Source organism: Aulonocara stuartgranti (genome assembly GCF_965226115.1).
Source record: "Aulonocara stuartgranti genome assembly, chromosome: 5".
In the NCBI taxonomy this organism is placed as follows: Eukaryota; Metazoa; Chordata; class Actinopteri; order Cichliformes; family Cichlidae; genus Aulonocara; species Aulonocara stuartgranti.
The window spans coordinates 18,487,808-18,510,035 of NC_138943.1; the positions used below are offsets into that span (position 1 = coordinate 18,487,808).

At 38.9% G+C, this 22,228-nt stretch overlaps 1 protein-coding gene across 2 annotated transcripts in view; it reads right to left on the bottom strand.

Moving 5' to 3' along the window:
• Positions 1-9,615: 9,615 nt before the first annotated feature.
• The window catches only part of poc1a (POC1 centriolar protein A), a 59,305-nt gene continuing 46,692 nt past the window's right edge, over positions 9,616-22,228 (bottom strand). For both annotated transcript variants that reach the window (XM_082533188.1, XM_082533189.1), the window contains exon 11: positions 9,616-10,551. In XM_082533188.1, the coding sequence (XP_082389314.1) occupies positions 10,441-10,551 (111 nt within the window). In that variant the 3' untranslated portion in view covers positions 9,616-10,440. The remainder of the gene's footprint in view (positions 10,552-22,228) is intronic.

The following is a 22,228-nucleotide window of genomic DNA, read 5'->3' on the forward strand; positions in this document are numbered from 1 at the left end:
GCACCAAAGTTGTCTAGAAGATGGCAACTGGCTGTGAGGATTATTTCATATGAAGACTCGTCACATAATATCATCACGTTTAGTACATCTTCAGCACACAGGAAGTTAATAGTGTTTAGCACCATCTCCTCATAGCAAGAAGACTTAAACTTTGCTGATGCTTTTCTCTGTGAAGTTTTCATGTTGTGTCTTACTAAAGACATTTTAAGGTTGATTGGTAATTCGAAATTGCCAGGGATATGAGATAAAGGTTTAAAAGTGTATAGAATAAAGATATATCAACACATGCATTAATATGTACTACTCAAATGCTTTAAGCAGTCAGTAAGACTAGAAATGTTCTTACACGGCTCAAAATTACCACCTGATTTATGAAACGCGCACACCTGCCAGTTCTGTTTTAACACCACACACAATAGTGGATTAGGCTTACTGTAAACCCAAAGGCTCATGCTCGCTGTCTGCACGTCTGTCACATTATCATTCTTCTAAGGAAACAAGCTTATCTAGAAGTGAAGTGGAGAAAGTCATGATGGTTTCTGTAAGAGAAAAGCTTGCATCACAAAGGCAAAAACAATAATAAAAAAGCAGAAGAAAGTCTGACTGAAGAAATCGAAACAATAGTGTCTGAGGAGGAAGCCAGAAAAAAGGACAGCTTTCCTAAGTGTTTCTATTTGAGTTGATGTAAAAACCAAGGCAATTAGAAAGAACAGAAACCTGAGAAACATGGAGCATGTTCCCTCGCTGCTGATCTGTTGGTCATGTATCCACGATGCAAATCTCTTGTTCCACCGCATCCCAAAAGTGCTTTACTGATCTGATCTGGTGATTGTGGAGGCTATAAGAGTCAGGGCGGTGAACTCATTGTGATGTTTAAAAACCATTTTGGGCCCAAAGTATGACCATTGGGAATGACCATTTTACCACTACCAGCCTGATTACGCAAGTCAGGATGGAGCCATGCTTTCATGTCAGTTATGCCGAAACCCTACCAACAGAATTAAACAAATCGAGGCTCATTAGTCAAAGTTCAAAAGTGTGAGTAAGCTTTCTAACACAGTCAAGCCTGTGTAGTAAATGTTTGCATTCAGCTTTTGTGAATGGAGCCCACTAAATTTTTTGTTTACAGCATTTTATTTGAAGTTGAAAGATAAATTTATTGGACTGCATATTGACAGACATACAGCCGTTAAACCTTTGCACAGTATGCTTTTTGCCACAACAAATTATTTGCATAGAATTTTTAAGGAGTAGTTTTCACAGTAAGGTGGGAAATCTTGTGGGCTGACTCAAAAACTCTTCACTAGAGCTGAAGGTTTGCTTGCTTCAGAAAAATGAATGGCCTACAAACCTTTCAGGAGTAAACACACATTTTGACCATCAAAGAGTTAACAGGAGAAATCCATCCGTAAACTGAGTCACCCAACCAGTCCTCAAAATCACACTGCTGCTCTCGCAGTTTGGATCAGTTCCAGAAAACACACTGGTTTTGTTCCCAGTTTGAGTATTTAATAAATCATTGAGCCAACACGACAAAAGCAACAATGAACCTTTTTATTTTAACATTTACATCTTTTTAACCTTGTTCTGTAACCCTGCCTACTGTATCTAATCACAGAGCAAACACACTATACCTACATAGGCAAGATTGTAAAAGCCGATGAGCGAGTGAGCGGTGACTCATTGTATGTTAACTCAGTCCACACTTCCCTGTCTCGCTCTCGTTTGCACACACACCTTCAACCTCACCCCATTATATCACTCTGACAGCTCAGAGGCAGAGCTATAAAGACAGATGGTCAAAGGTGACCAAGTGACACCCTAACGATCTGTTCCACAGTTTCACTTTTCTCCTCTCTGTTAAAGCTCAGTGTGCTCCAAGCGAAAGGAGTTGACAGAACACAAACACAAGATTCATTTGAGTAATTTTAAGAATATATAAATGATTTCATAACTAAAACTGTTATATAAATACTATTAAAAGTTAGCTTTATGGGTTTACCTCATAATAATAAATAAATAAAATGGATCTCCAGTTCAAGAAATTCACTTGAAGGGGATTCAGAAATCATAACACTGACTTTATAGCGTGAAATAATGACATAAATTTGAATCACACTTTGGCTGCTACCATCACGTCACCTAAGGTTAAACAGGTCACTGCTGTATGTCAAGATAACTTCACATTAGCACTAAAGTGGAATATTGTTAGTAGTGGAACGGAATATAAGCATTGAAACAGTTCAGCTCTTTGAATGCATGAGAATAGAAGTGGGTAGAATCCAGGGGTTTTTTTTAGGAGTTTGCTTAAAGTTTCTTATTAGTTTGTCATGAACACATAAGATAATATGTAATCTGAGCTCACGTTACAAAAGAATTTCATTTAGACTAAGTTCATCACTTTTGATGTGAGGTTTGCATTTTGAACACCTGTACCTCGTGGCAGTGTTTCTGAGAAATGCTGTGTGCAGTTTAAATATTCTTCATTAGTGTGCATATAGCCCTCGTTTGGCTTCAAAACCACCTCAATTCTTCATGGCACCAATTCAACAAGGTGCAGGATACACCCCTCGTGACTTTTGGTTCATATTGGCATGATAACTTTACACAGTTGCTGCAGATCTGTTGGCTGCATATCCACAATGCAAATCTCAAAGCAGTTTGTGAGATACTCAGACTAGCCTGTCTTAGCTTAGCTTGAACCTAAGCAGGTTATCTTGACCATGCCTACATATCTAAATGCCATAGTTACTACCATGTGATTGGTCGATCACATGGTGTAAGTACAAGAGAAACAAAAAACAGTTCTGAAAAGTTAGTCTAGACTATTTTCAGCTATTGTTTTTACAGTGGTGTGAAAAAGTGTTTGCCACGCAGACCATTTTTCTCTTTCTTATGGTGAAGTCATGAACACTGACCTTAACTGAGGTAAGTGAGGTCTGCAGTTCTTGGGATGTTGTCCTGGGTTCCTTTGTGACCTCTTGGAAGAGTCACATCTGCTCCTGAAGTAATTTTGGTCGGCCGGCGACTCCTGGAAAGGTTCACCGCTGTTCCCTGTTTTAGCCATTTGCGCATAATGGCTCTCAGCATGGCTGACTGGAGTCCCACAGCTTTAGAAATGGTTTTTCCAGACTGAGAGATCCTAATTACTTTATTTCTCATTTGTTCAACTCATGTTCCATCACACTAAATTGTCAAATTGTAACAACAGACTTGTAGAAAGTGTCATCTTCTTTTATTAATGCTCCTTCACTTTTATTTATTTTGACAACAAAATAATGAGTACATAAAAACCTTATTACTGCAGTATCAACTGAAAAACAATAGTGGTGAATAAGGTCATGTCTCTTGTATTCTGTCAGGGATTTAGGGGAATTTAATGTTGTGCATAATGAAACTGAAGAAAGAATTACGTACTTTGGAAGTCATCAGAAACTTTTCTGCAACGTTTCTGGTGATTGGCTTTCTTAAATTATGGGTGTGTGTCAGCACAGTCGACCTTTAGAGATTCAGGTGAGCTTAAGGTGAGGCAAGGCTTTGAGAAAGGGGTGGTGTTTTCTGACTTATCACTAGGTTTGCTTTATGGGTTGGCCCGATGTAAAGTAGGCCATTAATTTTAAACTCAGTCTTAACACAAAGTGTAACGTGTGCAAGCTGGTTTTATTTGTGTCACCTCGGCAGTACCAATGTCTGATTTAGAGCTAACCTTTGGAGCATTTACAGGTTGTAATACATAGATGGAAGCTTCGTGTTCTAACGCTTTTCTCAAAACTGAGGCAACATGAACTACTACTGCATATATTTAGCAAATCTAAATTATAGATGTGTATAGAATGGAAATCTTTGCTGAGCGGCAGATGAGAATACATTTTTTGTTCGCTGAAATGAATCCAGATATAAACTGATGATAAGAGGGCAGCTGGAAATGCTTTTTAGATGAACTGCAGCGTCTTTTTCAGACTGCCCAAAAAGCCTGGTTGGTCAACAAAATTAAAAACCTTTCTTGTTAGTGGAAGAAGAAGAACAAAAAATTAACGTAGCTCCCGCCATCCCTTCAATCCCTTTGGGAATGAATGGAAAAGATGGTTTTGGAGCAAAAGCTGAGGCGTGGGCTGGAAGAGCAGAGCGCCAAACCTCAGCCACCGCCGTCAAGCACGGCTCAGTCTCAGAGGGAAAGAAGTGGGAGGCAGTGAGGGGAGTGAAAGCAGAGGTAAAGGAGGGGTGAAGCAGGAAATGAGGCACAGGGGATTTTTTTTTTTTTTAACAGCCACGGCAGGATTAAGGCTCTATTTGTCAAGTTACTTTGCGTGAAAAATTATTTATTGCATACTGCCCTAATTATTATCCAAGTTCCTAAGTTAATAAAAAAGCACTAATCTCTGCAGATAAAAATGGTTTGTCAGCGTGTTATGAACTATATGTTCATCGACTATGACAACACAATCAACATATGAAAACAAGCCTGATCAAAGTAAACTTTCAGACTTTTGTACATTTCAGAATAAACTTGTTAAGAGGCAAACTGTTCACCCAAATCTTTCAGCTGGAATCATCACAGGTTTAAAGGAGACCAGTCAGTGAGGAATTAGATGGTTTTAACAACCCCAAAGCTATGAAAAGGGAGCCCATTCTCCTTTTCATTATTTTCATTCATATACAGAAAGCTGCAGTGAAATGTCTCAAAATAAGAAGGGCACACATGAGTAATCTCAAATCACTCAAAGATGTCAACTCTTCTCGTACGTCAAGAGACAAGGGCCGGCTCACTGCTTTTGCATAGCACTGTATGGATTGTTACAATGGTGGAAGCTAATATTAAACATGGCCACAGTTTAAATCATGTCAGCATATGTACAATCAGTGTTGGTTGCAACCACTGTTTGCTAGGAAAACGTGTATTCCTCAACTTACCGGCAGTGGTTCTTTGACGTTTTCCGCCGTTGCTGGGTGAAATCATTGCATGAAAGCTGAAAAGCACCAAAAGCCTCCTAGCAATGTCTTCGATTGCTAGCAGACTGTCATGGTTGTCAGTAGGTTTTCATGTTTGTCAACAAATACTTGCCAACTACTAGCCCAGAGGTAGGAAAATGCGGGAAAAGTGCAACACAAGCAGGAAGCTGGTTTGCAAGTAAAAATTGTGCCTCCATCCTGCAGCCAACATGAGGGGCAAGTTTTACTCTGAGTACAAACAGTCTCCATTTGGAATTTTCTTAGTTTTAGACGATTGAGATGATTGAGACTCATTTCCAGTTATTGCAAATACTTGACTGCAGTTCTTGATGCTTAAGTTGCGATCAAGAACTGGAAGTTACTAGGTTTAGCAAGGGATAACCTTTTTTTTTAAAACAAAGGTCAAGCTAGGTGTGGATAACTTTTTTCGCTTATTAAATAAAATCATAATTTGAAAACTGCATTTCATAATTATTCGGCTTATCTTTGAATAATATTAAAATTAGTTTGATGATCTGAAACATGCAATAACAAATTAGCAAAGGGGGATAATACGTTTTCACAGCACTATATGTCTGCAGCAATTGTTAGAGAACAAAGCAATCACAAGGAAGTTTTTGCCAACCAGTTGGGGAAATACACATTTTTCCATAGTGATAGGTGGTTGCCAGGGAGTCACTGATTGTCTGTAGACCTGAATGACTTTGACTTGAGCAATCATTTTCCCAGCAATTGCCATCAGCCTCCAGCAACTACCTGATTATACCAATTGGGGAATGCACGTTTGTTTCCCTATTGCTGGCTAGTTGTGAGATGGTTGCAGACCACTGTGTCACAGCTTGAGTGACTCCGGCCTTTTTCACGCTTTCGTACATTGTCACCATGGTTGTTACATGTCTAAAACGGCAGACAAGTTGACATCACACAATTAGTGGTCATGTGTACAGAAGCCCTGCCCATCTGCTGTTCAAACCTCGTCTTTCAAACCAAACTAGAGAAAGCTGGCTTAGAGAAGTGATCTAAAACTGTTAAGTAAGGCTTAGTTTGAACTGTGGCTCATGTATATCTACTCTGGTAGAAATAACAGCTTTCCTTTAACAATTTTCTCTTTTATCCACATACAACCGATAAAAAAAGAATTTATGGACAAAATTCTAGAAAGAATAAACAGCGCATCCTTTCAGATTATCAAAATATTTATAGTGTTACATTTAAATAAAATTTTTTTGAATGTCTGACTTTCATTTTCAGATGATTGAGAAACAGAGACAGTTACTACAAATCTAATCTAAGGAAAAGGAAAAACAGCAATTCTATAATCACAAAAGCACTTCTGATAAATGTACTAATCATCGTTTCTCCAAGGAAACAGGTAGCAGAGGTGGGAAATCACCTCTCTTGGAAGAGAAACTTTCCCAAACTGTAGATCTGTACTGTGTATTCCCCTAAAAAACAGAACTATAATGTTTTTGTTTTTTTTTAAATAAAGGCCGGCAATACATAGAATAAGTGATGTTTCTGAAACTAGCAGAGTGCTGAACAAATTTATTAGACGACCAACCAATGTACCACTTTGGTACTTAAAAAATGTTTTTTATGTTTCTGTAATGGTTAATCCACAACTATTACAAGCTCCAAAAAGTATATTTTGAATGTTGAAACATAATTACTGCTGTTATCCATAAACTTCCAAAGTTACGGTTTTACAAAAAAGAAAATTACAGTGGAACCCCGGCTTACGAAGACCCCATGTAACGAAAAATTCAAGTTACGAAGGCACTTAACGGCAATATTTTTGCCCGTGGTACAACAAAATGCCAGTGTAACGAAATCCGTTTGCGAAATGCATTTCGCTGTTCCACGTGAAAGACGTATTGTTGTTGCAGTGTGCTATTTCGTATGCTTTTCGTTTGCAATTAGCCTATCGTTCATTCATAATGGGGCCGGCATAAGGCATAAATATTAGCGAGTTTAAAAAATTGTTAAAATATCATTGCACAGTGTACGTACGTACATTAATTAACGTAAATGTAAGTTTAGTTTTAATGTTTAGAATTAAATTCCATAATGTTATGTACATGTACACGTATGTATGTATGCATGCCTATGTATGCTTTCTTCAGCCTCCACCAAGAACTTCGTTTTCAGCCAGCATCGCCTCGCTCAAAAGGCGATGGAAAAAGGTGCTTTGACTTACTTACAATTTTGACTTACGAAAGACCCTCTGGAACTAATTAATTTCGTAAGTCGGGGTTCCACTGTATTATTTTTTGATCAAGAAGCAAAATTACAGTTATTTACTTGTATTCCCGAACAGAGTGTTTGAATGTTGTGCTTGATCAATTTCCAAATCCCCAGAGAAGTCCAGTGTGCCGGCTCAAATCTTGGGCAATAGAAATGTGAATTTTGTTCTTTATTTCCAGAATTAAAAAAACAACATGATTTCCAGCTTTAAACTGATTTTTGAAGTTTTTTTTTTTGCTTTAAGTGGCCTAAGAAAATATCATAAATAAAATAAAAATACATTTCCTAAGCGCTGTAAGTAATCCCAATAAAAAAAAATGAAATAAAAGTATATGGTATAAAAACAGTGGAAACTTTAACCTCCAAAACACATCCAGTCTTAAAATAAGTCAAATGTGGTTAGCATCTCTGCTCTTTGTTCTTGAAGCTTATTTAAGTGTATTAACGGTTTATGATGTCAGTGAGAGTGGTCTTACTTTCAGTCGAGGGGTTCTGTCTCAGCTTTAAACACTGTGGTAACCCATTTATCAGAAAAGGGCTGATCACTGATTCAATCGCTGCTTCAAAGTGGGGCATAATTAGGTTGCAGTCAAATTACAGGCATTTTACACTGTCTGACATACTACACAACCCCTTTGATGTAATATTTTTGTAGATTTTCTTTTTTTTAGCAATCCAGGTTAGAAAGAAATAAAGAAAGCTTTGTTATTAGGTTATACATCTTTGGAAAATATCAACTGCTTTTTTAAGGTTTCTTTTATAAATTAGAAACTGTAATGTTTGTTTTTACCAAGCATTTCGATATTATTCTGTGAACCCCCTGCATGTGTCTCACTGGGCTAGTAAAAATGTACAATGCACCTAATTCCCTGGAAACTTTTGCACATTACACAACCTATAGTTTCCAGAATGCTGGGCTCTTCTGTGTTATTTTACTTCCTCACATCTGTTCTGAGTATTTTAGATCCTCAGACAACCTCTCTTTTATTTCCTGGAACTACAAACCTCCAGTTCCCCATCAGCTCATTAAGCAGTGACCACTATGCTGGGGAAATGACTATTTCAATGTTTAGGATACATGCAACATATTGTAGTTCTAAGAATACCAAATGGTTTTAGATAGTTTGCATAATTTGTGTGGCGGGAAATTCTCCACCTGCTCCAAGAGGGCAGAGACATTTGGCAGTCTGAGCCCATTGGTTATCATTTCTACATCATAAATCTGTCAGAATATAATGCGATGTTTGAGGAAAAAGAAAGCCTCGAGGAACAGGACAATGTAAAGACGTGACACGCTGAACTAGTAAAGCACTAAAACACACACTGACACATACACACAAAGAGCGGCGGCAACCACAGCACACCAGGAAAAACATATCCAGATGTTCTCCTCATAGGCTCACCAACCCCCTCCTACACACACACACACACACACACACACACACACACACACACACACACTGAAGCATAGCAGTTATTGAACCCACTCTTTCAGCCCCTCCTCTCTCGCACTGGTGCTCCTGGCAGGCTGTCTGGTTGAGGCCCATAGTAAAGGGAGTTGTTTTCTCTGGCTGGAGTGTCTCTCTGAGAGTGCGTATGTCTGAGCATGTGTGTGTGTGCATATATATGTGTGTCCCCGGGCCCCAGACAGGAAGGAAGAGAGTGGGCCCGGCATTGCAGCTCCAGAATTCCGGTTTTGTTTTTCTTCTTTTTCCATTAGTGCAGAGCCCGAGCCGGGTCTTAAAGAAACAGGCATTAATATTTTCCCTTCTCAATGGCACAGCCATGAGTCCTCCACAACGACCTCGAGATGACTCATTACTGTATATAATCATATTTCCAGTTTGTTGAATTAAAAAAAAAAAAACCCAAAACACACACACACACACAAAAAACAAAACAAAAAAAACCATGGATCTGTTCTTTGAAAAATCACAGTGTGTGTCTAAGCGCAGCCTCGGGCACATTTTCAATGAAGCATCTAAAAATAAAAATACTGATCCAGCATCAGCGCTCAGGTTACGTAAAATACTCGGGGGGGAACCGAAGAATTTTGGACACAAGCGGGGAAGGAGCATTCACCCCCATACTTTAAAAAAAATTAATCATCGCTCAAACTGTGGTAAAGAACGGGTTGAAAATTACTCGCCATGAGCAATGGATGACACCGCTCACAGCTCATGATCCTCACATTTCTGCTCAGCACAACAAAGACAGGGAAGTCATGACTTCTCTGGCAGTAACTTTAGCTCTCCCAACGAGAAAATGACCAGTCTCTTAGTAATAGCCTGTTACATTTTTTTTTCTACAAAGCTATAAAAATGGTACTCATTATAACGAAAAGGGAACCAGAAATATTTCATCACCTAACTTTGGCTTTCACGCCACACTTGAGAAGTGAAAACATTTATTAAAAGTCTGTTTTCAGTGGATAAAAGTTTTATTGACAGAACAAAAAGAACCAATGTAAAAAGCAGCATTACTTTAACATAAAATATGAGGTCTGGCATCATTTATAGTCACCATGAAAATCAACAACCTGTTATCTTTCAGTACTTGCTGGAGGCACTAAAGAATGGTAATTTCAGTAAAAAAAACAAAAAACAAAACCTATCACCAGATGCATTGTGTAATTAAAATAGAAATAGTAATAAAAATGGCCTCAAGCTTGTCAGCTGGAAACATTCTCTCACCTTAAACTAAATAAAGGCACTGTGGGGGCTCTGTAAACGTTACCAGAGAACAAACGTCTTGAGTAACTGTCTTAACGCAACAGGATCATTGAGCCACATCCTTCCTTTCAAAAATGACAAATATGACTGATGGTTACACAAATATGCACTTTTCGGTGAAAAAAAAAACCCCCAGTGGCTAATGGCCTCCTGCACAATATAGACTGGGTAAAAACATACACACTGTGCACAAGTGTCAACACCTGTACAGGCAGCCATTACGCTCAATCGCACACAGTGTGTCACAGCGGTAAAGTGGGGTCTTTTTGTCAGCAGGAAAGCGACTGCATGCTCAGCACTGCTGTACTGAAACTTTTCTAATATTCAACTCCTTCACTTCTCATATCTCTTTTCAACACAGCCAGACACAGTACATCAGCGGGAAGGCTCAGTGTGCATTTAAGGTTCAGTCCTTGCTTTCAGTGTGATCAAATGGCAACGGTGTATGGTGTTGATGCAACCACACTTCCCCCCTCCAACAACACAGATCAATGTGTCTCTGGTACCACTAACGTTAAGCCTCCTCGCTTCTCTGGAGATGTAGACCGATTTCCATTTGGTTCTCCAAACACTCCTTGAGCTTATCCTCCGTCAGCGTCAGCCGCTGCTCCAAGATCGAAACCGTCTGGAGGAAGAAGAGAAGACAGGAGAGGATAGGAACAAGACAAAGAAAGGAGGAAGGAGATGTATAAGAGAGAAAGAGCATGTCAGAGAGGGCTGCACAGCATCAGCCTGACAGTAATGACTATATAATGGTTGTGTTTGTGTGTGTTTGAGACAGATGTTGGGCGAGCAAAACAATCCAGCTGATTATCGTAGCAAAATCTGCTGCACGAACTGAAAACACTACAGTCTCTGTGTCTGGCACGCACTCTCTCTTGTTCTCTCTCTCACACGGTTGCATAAACACACTTACTCACACAGAGAGTACAAGAAACTAGCTTTCCGATTCAGGACGGGAATGTGTGGGCAGTGAGATCACAGTGCGACATACTTTTCTTTTGACCACCCTCCAACAGTGGCAGTAATTGTGGCGTATTTGTTCCCGTACATTCGAACGCAGTGTCATCCGAGCCCATTTATGAGAGGGGCCACCAGGTGTAATTTCCAGAGGTGTCACCATTAAAATGAAGACACTGCTCAGCATGGGTGCGACTGACAATGTCGGAGGTTTTGTGTTAATGTGAGAACTCACATTAGACATTATGAACTTCATATCGGCTTCTGATATAAATGATGAAACGCTTAATTCTACTTTTTAAAAGTTTTTATATGACAAAAACCCCCAACTTCCAACAGCAGTCAGTAACAGCCTCAAAACTGCAATTCCAAAAAACCAACAAAAAATATGGATAAAAGACCCTCGGGGGAGTTATGAAACAGCAAGTCTGCTCGTCTACATGATCAGGCAAGAGTGAAACAACAAAATATTCGAAGGAAACCGGCATTTTTATCTCATCAGTGGCCACTGATGTTACTGAACCTGTTCTAAAAATTCTCAAGTGTAACATAGCTGCATGCACCAAAGAGGGGTCCAAGTGATTCAGCAGGGCTCAGTCGCCATGGCAACTTAATCTGGTCATGTTAAAAGCGTGACTTTGTGGACTGAAAGAACAAACATGTTTTTGCTTATTGTAGCACCTCCCAGTGGTCAAATTACTTTTTTTTTTTTGGTATAATCTAATTATTTGGTTTGGTGTCAAAATAAATGACACAGTTGCTAAGATATGACCTCATTTCCTGTTTGGCAGCATTGCCGGAAAGAAGTTCAATCAGCTGTAAAATCGATTTGATCATCTAAAATCCACCTGAAAACTTGGCTGAAGAGTAAGGATGACAAATTTGGAAACCCTGTGGGTACACAGGCAGCTTTTCTAAAGTACAGACACACAGTCAGTGTACAACAAACAGGCTTAAAGCAGCAACATTGCCTGAAGAGATCTGACTGTACTCAACACAGAACTGAAAGAAACTAAAGATCAATAGCTGATGTCTTTGCTGTTCTCTGTGTGTGTGTGTGTGTGTGTGTGTGTGTGTGTGTGTGTGTGTGTGTGTGTGTGTGTGTGTGTGTGTGTGTGTGTGTGTGTGTGTGTCAGTGTGATTTTTCAGTGCACTGTTGTCTTTTCTTCATAGCTTCGCAAAATATATGTGAGGTCACTTTTACATTTCTAAAATTGTTTGTTCAGATATACATAAGTGTATTGCAATACATGTGTACTTTTATAACAATGTACAGTACAATTATGATACATTCGCTTAATTTCTACATTAATATCTGCAGGGCTTAAACTTAACTCTGACAAAACTCAGCACAAAAGCCTGCTCCATGTTTGTGCATCTCCAAGAAGGAAAAGAGTTAAATACAGAATTGGGTGAAAACATGATTCCATATACTTGGGAAATGCTGGATAACCCAGTATTTTGTCATGGTTTTAGCTTTTCCTAGAGACCGTCAGACCTGTGTAGTCATACAGAAGGTTCTCAAATGTACTAAAAGACAAAACCTAGTTAGCTCTTACACACACCTAACACACACCTTACACAACCCTACTGGATACAGGAAGGCTTTGAATCCTGGTTATTACAGTAATGCAACTGGATGAACTTTTCACCCACTGTGCTTTATCTCAATGACTTTCTGAGCTAAAATGGATTATGTATGAAGGAGAGTTCAAACACAGGTGGAGCACAGAGTGCAGCTCACTGCGCTAATGCTACAACAAAAACAAAACCCAGTTCTCCAACCAGTGGTAAAGCAGCCATACACTGTGTTTTTTATCTTCCCCTGCAAGCATAAAAACCTTGTTACAAAACTGTAATAAATGTCATTTAATGGATAATTAAACACAGGTCTTTTTTAAAGGCAAAAAGTCTCAGGAATCAAAAAAATAAGAGATAAACTACCTTCAAAATCATGTGGCAAAGTAGCCTTACCCAATCTCCAGTTTACTCTGGCATTCAAGTGCCTTTCATTCATTCAAATCAGCTGTGAATGCACTGAAAACATATATAGTTTTTGTTTTAAAGTCTAGATTTGTTTAATTCTTTTCGGTTTCTCTTTGCGGTTTGCCAAGCACTGTGAATGTCCTCTATGTTGGAAAAGCGCTACACAGACAAACAGCCCTTGGCTTGTAATTCTAACTATGAGGTGTAATAAACAAGGATATGAGTCTAAATATGATTCATAGAGATCTCCTTGGCTGTTTGCTTATTTTACAAAAGATAAGACGATGAAAAAAAGCAGGCAGAGCACCTTTTCTACTCCAACTGTCTTATAGAAAGTAAGCAGCATTTAAAAATCTTTTTGAAAAGACATCTGAGCTAAATGCTACAACATAGCTTCTTTTTTTCAAATCACGAAAAAAATGACAGTAATTCTGAATGAGTCTTCTGTAAACAGTTAAGTGGCAATCCTGCATCTCTTACATAACTGTTTTACTGAGCTAATGTTGCCTGGTGACAAACATAATCACAGCGACTAAGCAAATCTGGATGGAAGGGCTTGGCAACAGAATTTGGTTGAGGGCAGAAACAATCAAACAGTAAACACAACATCCCCAGACAGATTAGGCACTCTAGGTTTGGGCCAGTAAGAGCATGTAAGTATGTCAGCATGTCTCGACCTGTAATTGTACGGTATGCTGTGCTTTGTGCCAGTGAGGGCAATTTTGAAATTACTAAAAAGCAGCACAGAGATGAGTCACAATATTTAGCAAAATGTAACCAGCAGTGGATGAGATGTGACACGCACATGGATAAATGAACAGGCACAATTAAAGACATGAGCAAAGATTTAACACACTACTGTACAAAACTCTTGAGCTTCCCCTTGTTTTTCATATTTTGCTTCTAAAGAGATGGACTTATATTCTTTTTAAAGTGGTCTTGAGCAACAGTTCTCCAAGTTTTTTGGCTCAGGCTTTCCAAAGTTTTTCCTTTGAACTTTGAATGGTTTTTCACTCATTTTCAGTCCAGTTCTCGCACTTGACCATTTTTAGAGGAATGTTGTTTTTTGTTTGTGTTTTAAGACACTAAACACTGACCTATGAATCATTCCAGCATGAAACGGCACCCAATGTAAGGGATGAACCAGTGTTGCGTCTACACATAGACAGGGAACCAGTTTGGTTCAGAACCAAAGGCACTTTTTGTTACTAGCAGCCTGTTGCAAAAACACAGAACTTGTTCCATTGGGGGAAAAAGGACTGAGGTATGCCAAGTGAATAGAGCTCAGGAGAGAGTTAAAACAGTGAACGTCTCACGCTTTCTTTAAAACACAGTGGAGGCTCTGTCATGTCTTGGGGCTGCATTTGAGCCAGTGTTGCTGGGGATGTTTTTCAGAATTGATGGAATTGTGAAAGCAGAAGAAAAAGTACAGCCAGATATTGAGCCACCATGAGATATCATCTGGAAACACCTTGGCAGTGGCCTTATTTTTCAGCATGACAATGATCACACTGTCAACGCAGTAAAAGCATGCCTGGATAGAAAAATACACAATGACACACTATCAGTCATGGATTGGCCTTCCCCAGAGTTATTGAAGCAGTGTGGGATCATGTTGACAGAGAACAGAAGAAAAGGCAGCCAACATCCAAAGAAGAGCTCTGAATGTCCTTCAAGAAGCCTGGAGAGCTATTCCCGAAGCGTACATAAAGAAATAACCAGAAAGCTCACATATGTCGATGAATTGCTTCATCTATTTCCTATACAGAGAAATGAGGGATGGCTCAAGACCAGTTTTGGGAAGGTTACTTTTAAAATGTATTCCACTACAGATTACATGCCACAAAATATATTTTGTAACGTATTCCGTTACGTTATTCAATGAGAGTAACATATTCTGAATACTCTGGCCTTGAGGCGACTTTTGTTGTGATTTGGCGCTATATAAATAAAATTGAATTGAATTCTGGATTACAATATTTTATCAAGCTTTTTACAACTGCATGAATGTACTATTGCTGTGTGATTTATTACTATTACTGAAGGTTACTCGCCATACCAATAACAACTAGATTTTTAAATCTTAATACAAAATGAGCAATAGGGTGGACATTAGGTAAGGCTGCACTTTTAGCAGCGATCTCGTGTACAAAACTATTCTGCACGTATATAAAACAGGTCCGCGGCTCCGAACCGTAGTAAATGGACGTCTGGCTAATATGTCAGGTCCCGTGTCAGGCTCGTAACTGAAAACTAGCTTTACTTTGTTGTCTGGGTCAACTTTGCCTGCGAGAGACAGAGAGAGGCTTTGAAAGGCTGCTCCAATGGAACTTATCGTTTCAGAGAAAAACACGAAAAAAGTGTACAGTTGAGTCTTAATAGCTTACTTACAACTGGGCTACACTGCCTTCATATTAAATAATTTTTTGAACAATAATTTCGTCACGTCATTATGCGGGCTGCAAGTAGGGGTGATATAGGCCACGAGATTGAGACACAGGCTTTAGAGCCTCAATGCGTGTTTTGTTTGGGTTTCCACCGGCGTGGAATTACCAAAAATAGAGAGGGCATAGCCTGATATATGAAACAGGAAAAAATTGCAGTGTAATCCATTTATTTCAACAAAGTTACTGTATTCTGAACACCACCTTTTTAAACTGTAACTGTAACAGAATACAGCTACTCCTATTTTGTATTTTAAATACGTAAGGCTGGTACATGTACTCCGTTACTCCTCAACACTGCTCAACACTTTTGCACAGTCTTTCACTCTATCATTTGCTACAATTACGATATTGCTTAAAAATATGTGACTAAATGACATGTGTTGCTGGATAAGAAAACATTTTTTAAAATTCATCACCTGTCTTTTCAGTCTTATCATCGCAAGACCTAGATGATGTAGGATAAAGAAAGGATGTGAGCGGGTGAGAACAAGAGAGACTCGAGATGACTGCAGATGACTTAATCTACTTCATTTTGGCATGTGGAGAACAGGTGTTTCAGTGGTTGAGCAAATACCTGTGAAACCAAAACACTAACTCCATTTTCATGCAACGGTGTGACGAGTGGAAGGTATTTCATGCAGGCTCCCCACATCTATGTGGGTGTTAAATAAAGAGCTGAAGTCATGGTGCCTTGTCCAGACTAGCCCCAGTCCTGCTAACTATGGTAGCTCATTACAAACTCATCCTCCTCCTTTATGAACAACCTGAACACGTTAGTGGGGTTGACCATCCAAACTTTAAGTTTAAACTGTGTCCACGATAGAAACTCAGAGGCACTCTTTTTTTGTCAAATTTTTCCGATTTTTATTTTTTTAGAGGTTCAGTCCTGCAATTAATGCAGATGTTTGAGCTGACTTGCTCTTTAACTTGCCTCTGAACCTCGCCTCTTTTATGGTGCTTCCTAAAGCCCACTATAAAAGAGAAATAATAAATAAGCACCAATGCGAGGCTGTTTTTTTAAAAGAGGCTGTGCAGGTTTTCCCAGTTCTAAAACAACTCAAAACTTTGTCTTTCTATTATGAACCAAACGACTTTAGCTCAGAGAAGTTCCTACACGTTACAGAACTCCCATTTTAATCTCATCACTCCTCTGCTGACTCCACAGAGCTACAATATGAATAAACAAAAACATGTTGATGCAGGAACTGACAAAGACTATTAAAACGCTTAGTCTCTGATAGTCTAAGATACACATCACGAGGCACTGAGTTCAACACTGAGTGGGCGAGTAATGTTTTCTTTTGGGTAGTCAAACTAGATAAAATCTCCTGCTATTTCATGCGTCGTGTGAGATGTTGCATTTCTGCTTTCTCTCCTTCCGTCAACCTGCCTCCCCTTTCCAGATCAATACTACCCTAACCTGATATGGCTCCCTGTTTCTCAGCCAAGCCAGCTATTGGTGTCTCTCTGTGTGTGATTTTTGCACGTGTCCCCAGGCAGCGGCAACATAATACAGGCATCTAGTTTTCATGTGGAGTGGAAACCAAATCTTTATGCTCCTAAAAATAGAAAGAGCTGTTTTTCTTTCCTTTCCAGAACACATTATGTTCTCCAGTGCCCTGAGCATTACTGGGATCTTTTACAAAGTCTTTCAGGTTTGTTATGACCTGTGCTAGAAGAGTCTGAAAGTCAAAAGAAGGCAAACTAGTGCTGGTTCAAGGTGGAAAAGTTGATTCTTTCCTCTAAATGAGGTTATTAAATACACCACGACCACATGAAAAGAACAGGAAAAACATACATTAAAGTAGAAACTACAAAGTTTAAAGAAAGGAACAATAGCCCACAAAAGCTAAATGATGGGGATAAAAAGAAAATCAAATCACACTAATAATCAGCAGGTGTGGGGTGTGTATACATATCCTCATCTAAACCATTTTGTTGGCAGAAAGCCACCAAATAGCCCACCAGGTAAGACTAATGTTTGTAAGACAGCATAAAGCTCAAAGAGTAGGCAAAGGATTTTTTGTTTAAGAGACATGGCAAACTTTAACTCTATGTAAAAAGCAGGAGGACATGAGACTTTAAACATCTGTCTGTAAATCATGTTATGAGACACGTGTTTTGCTACTTATTATCACTAAATGAAAGGATTAATTTGGCTGTAGGTCAGGTGGTAGTGTGGGTCATCTACTAATTGGAGGTTGGTGGTTCGACGCCTGGCTGCTCCAGTCTTGGAGAGTGCAAAACACTGAACTCAAAGTTTTTCTGAGATGCGTTCATTGGAGTGTGAATGTTAGATAGGAAGCACTTAGACACAGAAAAAATTACCTGAATGGATGTGCATGAGGCATGCTGTATAAAGCACTCTGAGTGCTCCAGTAGAGGAGAAAAGTGCTACATAAGAAACAGCCCATTCACACTGACCTGCAGAATCCTGAATTACATTCAGTGACATATAATTCACAGTTTCTTTGAAAAAAACAAAAACAAAATCATCATCCATCCATTTTCTTCTGCTTATCCAGTTCAGAGTCATGGCAGGAGTGGAGCTGGAGCCTATCTCAGTTGTCTGAGGGCAAGAGGCGTGGTACACCTATATATATGAAACTACAGCCTGACTATTTTACGTGTCCATCAACTGCTAGTTGTTTTTAATCCTAACACGCATTTGTTCCTTATAAGCAAAGTATGACTTCTTGACTTATGGTCAAAAATGTGTTATGTAAGTCTTAGCGCCCTTGATCTTTGACCTTAAAATTCAAAAAAAGTTCATCAAGTCCACATTCCTGCCAAAACTTCTTCCACCAAAGAAGATCCTGCCAGGTGTTCCTGACATATCAGGGTGATGGACAGGACTGAAATAGATGAAGAGATGAAGGGATGAAAGCACAACCCCAAAGCATATTGCCTTCGGACATGGGTGTTGACGGCCCCTAACCATCTCTCAGAGTAAACTGATGGCTTAACATGAACTTTTTTTTTAATGTAGGAGTCCAGAATCTAAGGGATAAGGTTCAGAGCAATACAACATATGCTAATACTTTTAACATTTTTTTAGGCAAAGAGTCAGCTAAAAAAATAAAATAGTATATTTAAGATTTTAACAAATACAAGTTTATTAATACGACACTAAACTACTGGTACCAAAAAGCAAATACTGGCCTGTATACTGACACAATATTGTTGTTAACAGACTGCAAAACATGAATACAGCCATTCCTTATCCCAAACCCAGTTTAACCTTTACAAGTGTACATCTGTTCTCTATTAAAATCAGTTTAAATTCATTTGATTATTTCCCTGAGATACTCGAGGTAGTAAATCGAGCCTGTCATGAGCAGCTCTCAGCGACATGGCATAATTTTCATCTTATAAATCAGATTTCTTCAAGTTCCTCATTATCAAAAATACTGGAAAGAATTTAAATTCCTCAGAAAGAGAAAAATAAAGGTTTCCTTAGAGAACAGCGGTTTATGTTCGAGAGGCCATTCTTCACAGAAACTGATTAAAAATATTGTGAGAAAGTGCTCTCAGGGAATTTACAGTCCATTAACATGTTCCTTTCACATTCTCCTAATATTCCTTAGAGCTTCAGTTTAGCGTCTTTAACATCAATTCTGTGCTCATGGTCATGTGGCCGTAAATGTACAAACACAACACTGATCAAAAACTAAGAAAATGTAAAAAGAAATAGAATAAGGTTAGTTAACGAAGAGTAAAAACTAAAACTGAGACTGTCAATAGATTTTAACCATCTTATATCGGTTTCTGGACACACATTATTTTTCTGTTCCTGAACATGATCTCTCTCCAGTCTCATATGAACACATTCATGTTCACAGACACAAAATTTTTTTTTTTTTAACTTTTCTTACTTACTTAAAAAAGTCCATATGTTCCATGTGTTGGAGGGCGGGGCGGGGGTTGGTGGTGCAGTGAATCACTTTTGCTACTCACACCAGAGATCCAAGTACAACTCAGACATGTCACCGATTTTCATAAATCATTTGTATTATTTTTTAATATGTTATTAAATCACAACAAATCACACGGAAAGATTTGGTTAGTGCAAACAACTTAGATTTAGAAAAAGCTCATCGTTTGGTCTAAAGTACTTCTTCTTTTAAAGCTCTGTTTTCTTGGTTGCCATAGCGATACACTGTCTGGACAACAAACCTCCCACAGATACAAACTATACTTACTTCCTTACATTACTTAGAAATTTGTGCCGACTGTCAGGAAAAATAAAAACAGTAGAATTCACTTCCATAAACACAAACAAACAGACTGACTATGTCATATTTTACTATGAAGCTGAACTCGATGGACAAACACGTAGAATAAGCAGAGAAAGAAAAATGTCATACAAAGAAGAGAACAGTTAACATGATAGCCATGAAATAATGTATCCTAATGTAAAGCCAGTGTATTAAAAAATCTTCCTGGAGATACAAGAAAAGGGCTGTTATAGGCTGTTTCCAAATAAATTTAATTTTCCAAATATCTGAAAGCCAACTGCAGGCTTTAATTGACATTTTCATACTGATCTTTTTCTTTATCCATTTCATCTGTCTATTTACTTGTTATTTAGACTGTCTGATTTTAAAAGGAGGTGGAAAATATGGCACATTATATGTAAATGTGACCTGATTTCAGCACAGATAAAAATTTAAAAAATAAATTAAGAGCGAAGAGAGGAGAGAGAAAGCGTTATGGCAGCTGAGAAATGGGAGGGGGCAGACAAGAGAAAAGCAGCTAACACAGCAGACTCTGAGCCTTTGGAAGATTCAGTTTAATGTTGAATTATTCATCATCTTTCCTCCCGGTCTCCTCAAGTATTAGAGTTACAAAGAAATGTAATGGTGAAAAACAGTGCTCGAAAAAAGATTTATAACGGAGTAGGACTATAGTGCCGAAATAAGTAATGTTGCCTTGTCAGTCGAATCTCCAGAGGATGGGCGGCAGTAGCTAAATTACACTTTGAACTAGCTAAGAAAGTAATACGAGCACCTTAGATTGTTTCAGGTCACATCTCTTTTCAACGACCAACGACTGAGCCTGCCTCAGACTTACTTTTTGTCCGGCTGCATTTAACATTGCATGTGCGCAGAGTCAAAGTTAAAAAAAATATTGGTCCAAGTGCTAACCCTCAGACTTCTAGTAGATACATGTATGGTCTTAATTTCACATTGCCACCCGCCTGGCAACGTGACAATACCCCATCAGGCATTTACAGATGAATGAATTCAAGCCATTTCCTTCATCTTTTTCAAACTTTGCACACGTTCCAAAGCCTTCCACGTTAAGACCTGTTAACTAAAATTGTTCTTCTTTCCATTTTCTGCATTTCTTGAGATTCTTTTCATTTGGCTTTTAACATCAGCCTCAAAAAGACTACTCTGAGTGTGACTTTGTGTGAATAAAGAAGGAAAACTTACATAAGTACTATAATTGAGTGCAAGAGTACAAGTTTGCAGCCCTGTGGAAAAACTAATACACCCTTACTGCTTCCATAGGAATTCAGAGGGTAAGTAGCAGCCAGGTGCTTCTAATCAAATTCACTTGATTAACATCATCAAGGAAGTGTGAGCACCTCTATAAAAGCTGAAGTCTGGTTAGTTTGCATTAATGTGTATGTTAACATAATGCTATCCCAAGGTCAAACGGTGCATTGCCCCTTTTAGCATGTTAAATGTTAAAGTTTGTGACAGTACAATTTGTGCAGGACAAAGCCTTTTCTCTCTAAAAAGAACATGGCAGCATGGCTTTGCTTTGCGAAGCTGCATCTGAACAAAAGACAAGAGTTGTGGAACAACGTTCTTTAGATGGACGAGATCGGAGTAGAGATGTTTGATTGTATTGCGGGCCGCATTTTTAGCAAACACCTCATATCATTTATTTGGCAAAACAGCTAAAAAAAAGGAGCAGAAATTACAGGTTATTTAGCAGTGGTTGGTATATACCACATGACCACAATGTCCATGATTTTACTGCTGGCCATCCAGACCTTGTTACATAATATACTGCCCTATTTTCTCCTTTTCGCAGTCACTGCCTATATCTTTATAACAAATCACAGGCTTAATATGGTGTGAAGACAATGACTCTGTTCTGGAAATAATTGTAACTATTTGGGAAGGCCATTTTTTCCCAGTAACACCCAGAAAAAAGTAAGAAAAAACTTACAGAAACCAAGATGCATTTCCTCTAACAATATCTAGTCCTAGAAATGACATTGCTCATGTTTCCACTAACCAAGAATGAAACAAATTTTCAAGAGAGCCGAATAGCAAACCAGATGCAGATGGTCCATCTGGTATCGGGGCTGGGGTACAGTAGGCTTGAAAGAAAAGGCTGGCACCACCCCCTGGGAGGGGTCAGCTAGCTGCCTGGCAGTTCCTGCCCAATATTAAACGCTCCCACATGGTGAACTACAGTTTGAAGCTCAAGAAAGGATAGGTGAAAGAGCCAGCGCGAACCCTTTGACAGAAACACACGGATACAAGGAGTGTTTCTGTGTCTCTGCAAGGCCATTAAGTATTTACACTTACTATGCAAGAGTAAGTGCTGCTAGCACGCATATATGAATGATGTATTTTCCTCAGAGTGCACAAGCTCGGAGCTGAAACACTGCATCGAGTACAGAGAAAGACCAAACATCTTTCTGCTGTCTCAGCTCCATCTCATTCAACTCTTTACATCTGTGTCCTCTCGGTGCCCTATTTCTTCTCTGCTGCCTCTTCCTCATTATTTTAGTCTCCTTTTTTCAACCACATGACTAGGGATGGGTATTGTTTAGGTTTTATCCGATACCAGTACCAAACCGGTACTTTTGAAACGGTGCCGGTGCTCAAACGGTGCTCGAACCGGTGCTTAAAGAATGGAGAACACACACTTTGTCTAAAAACC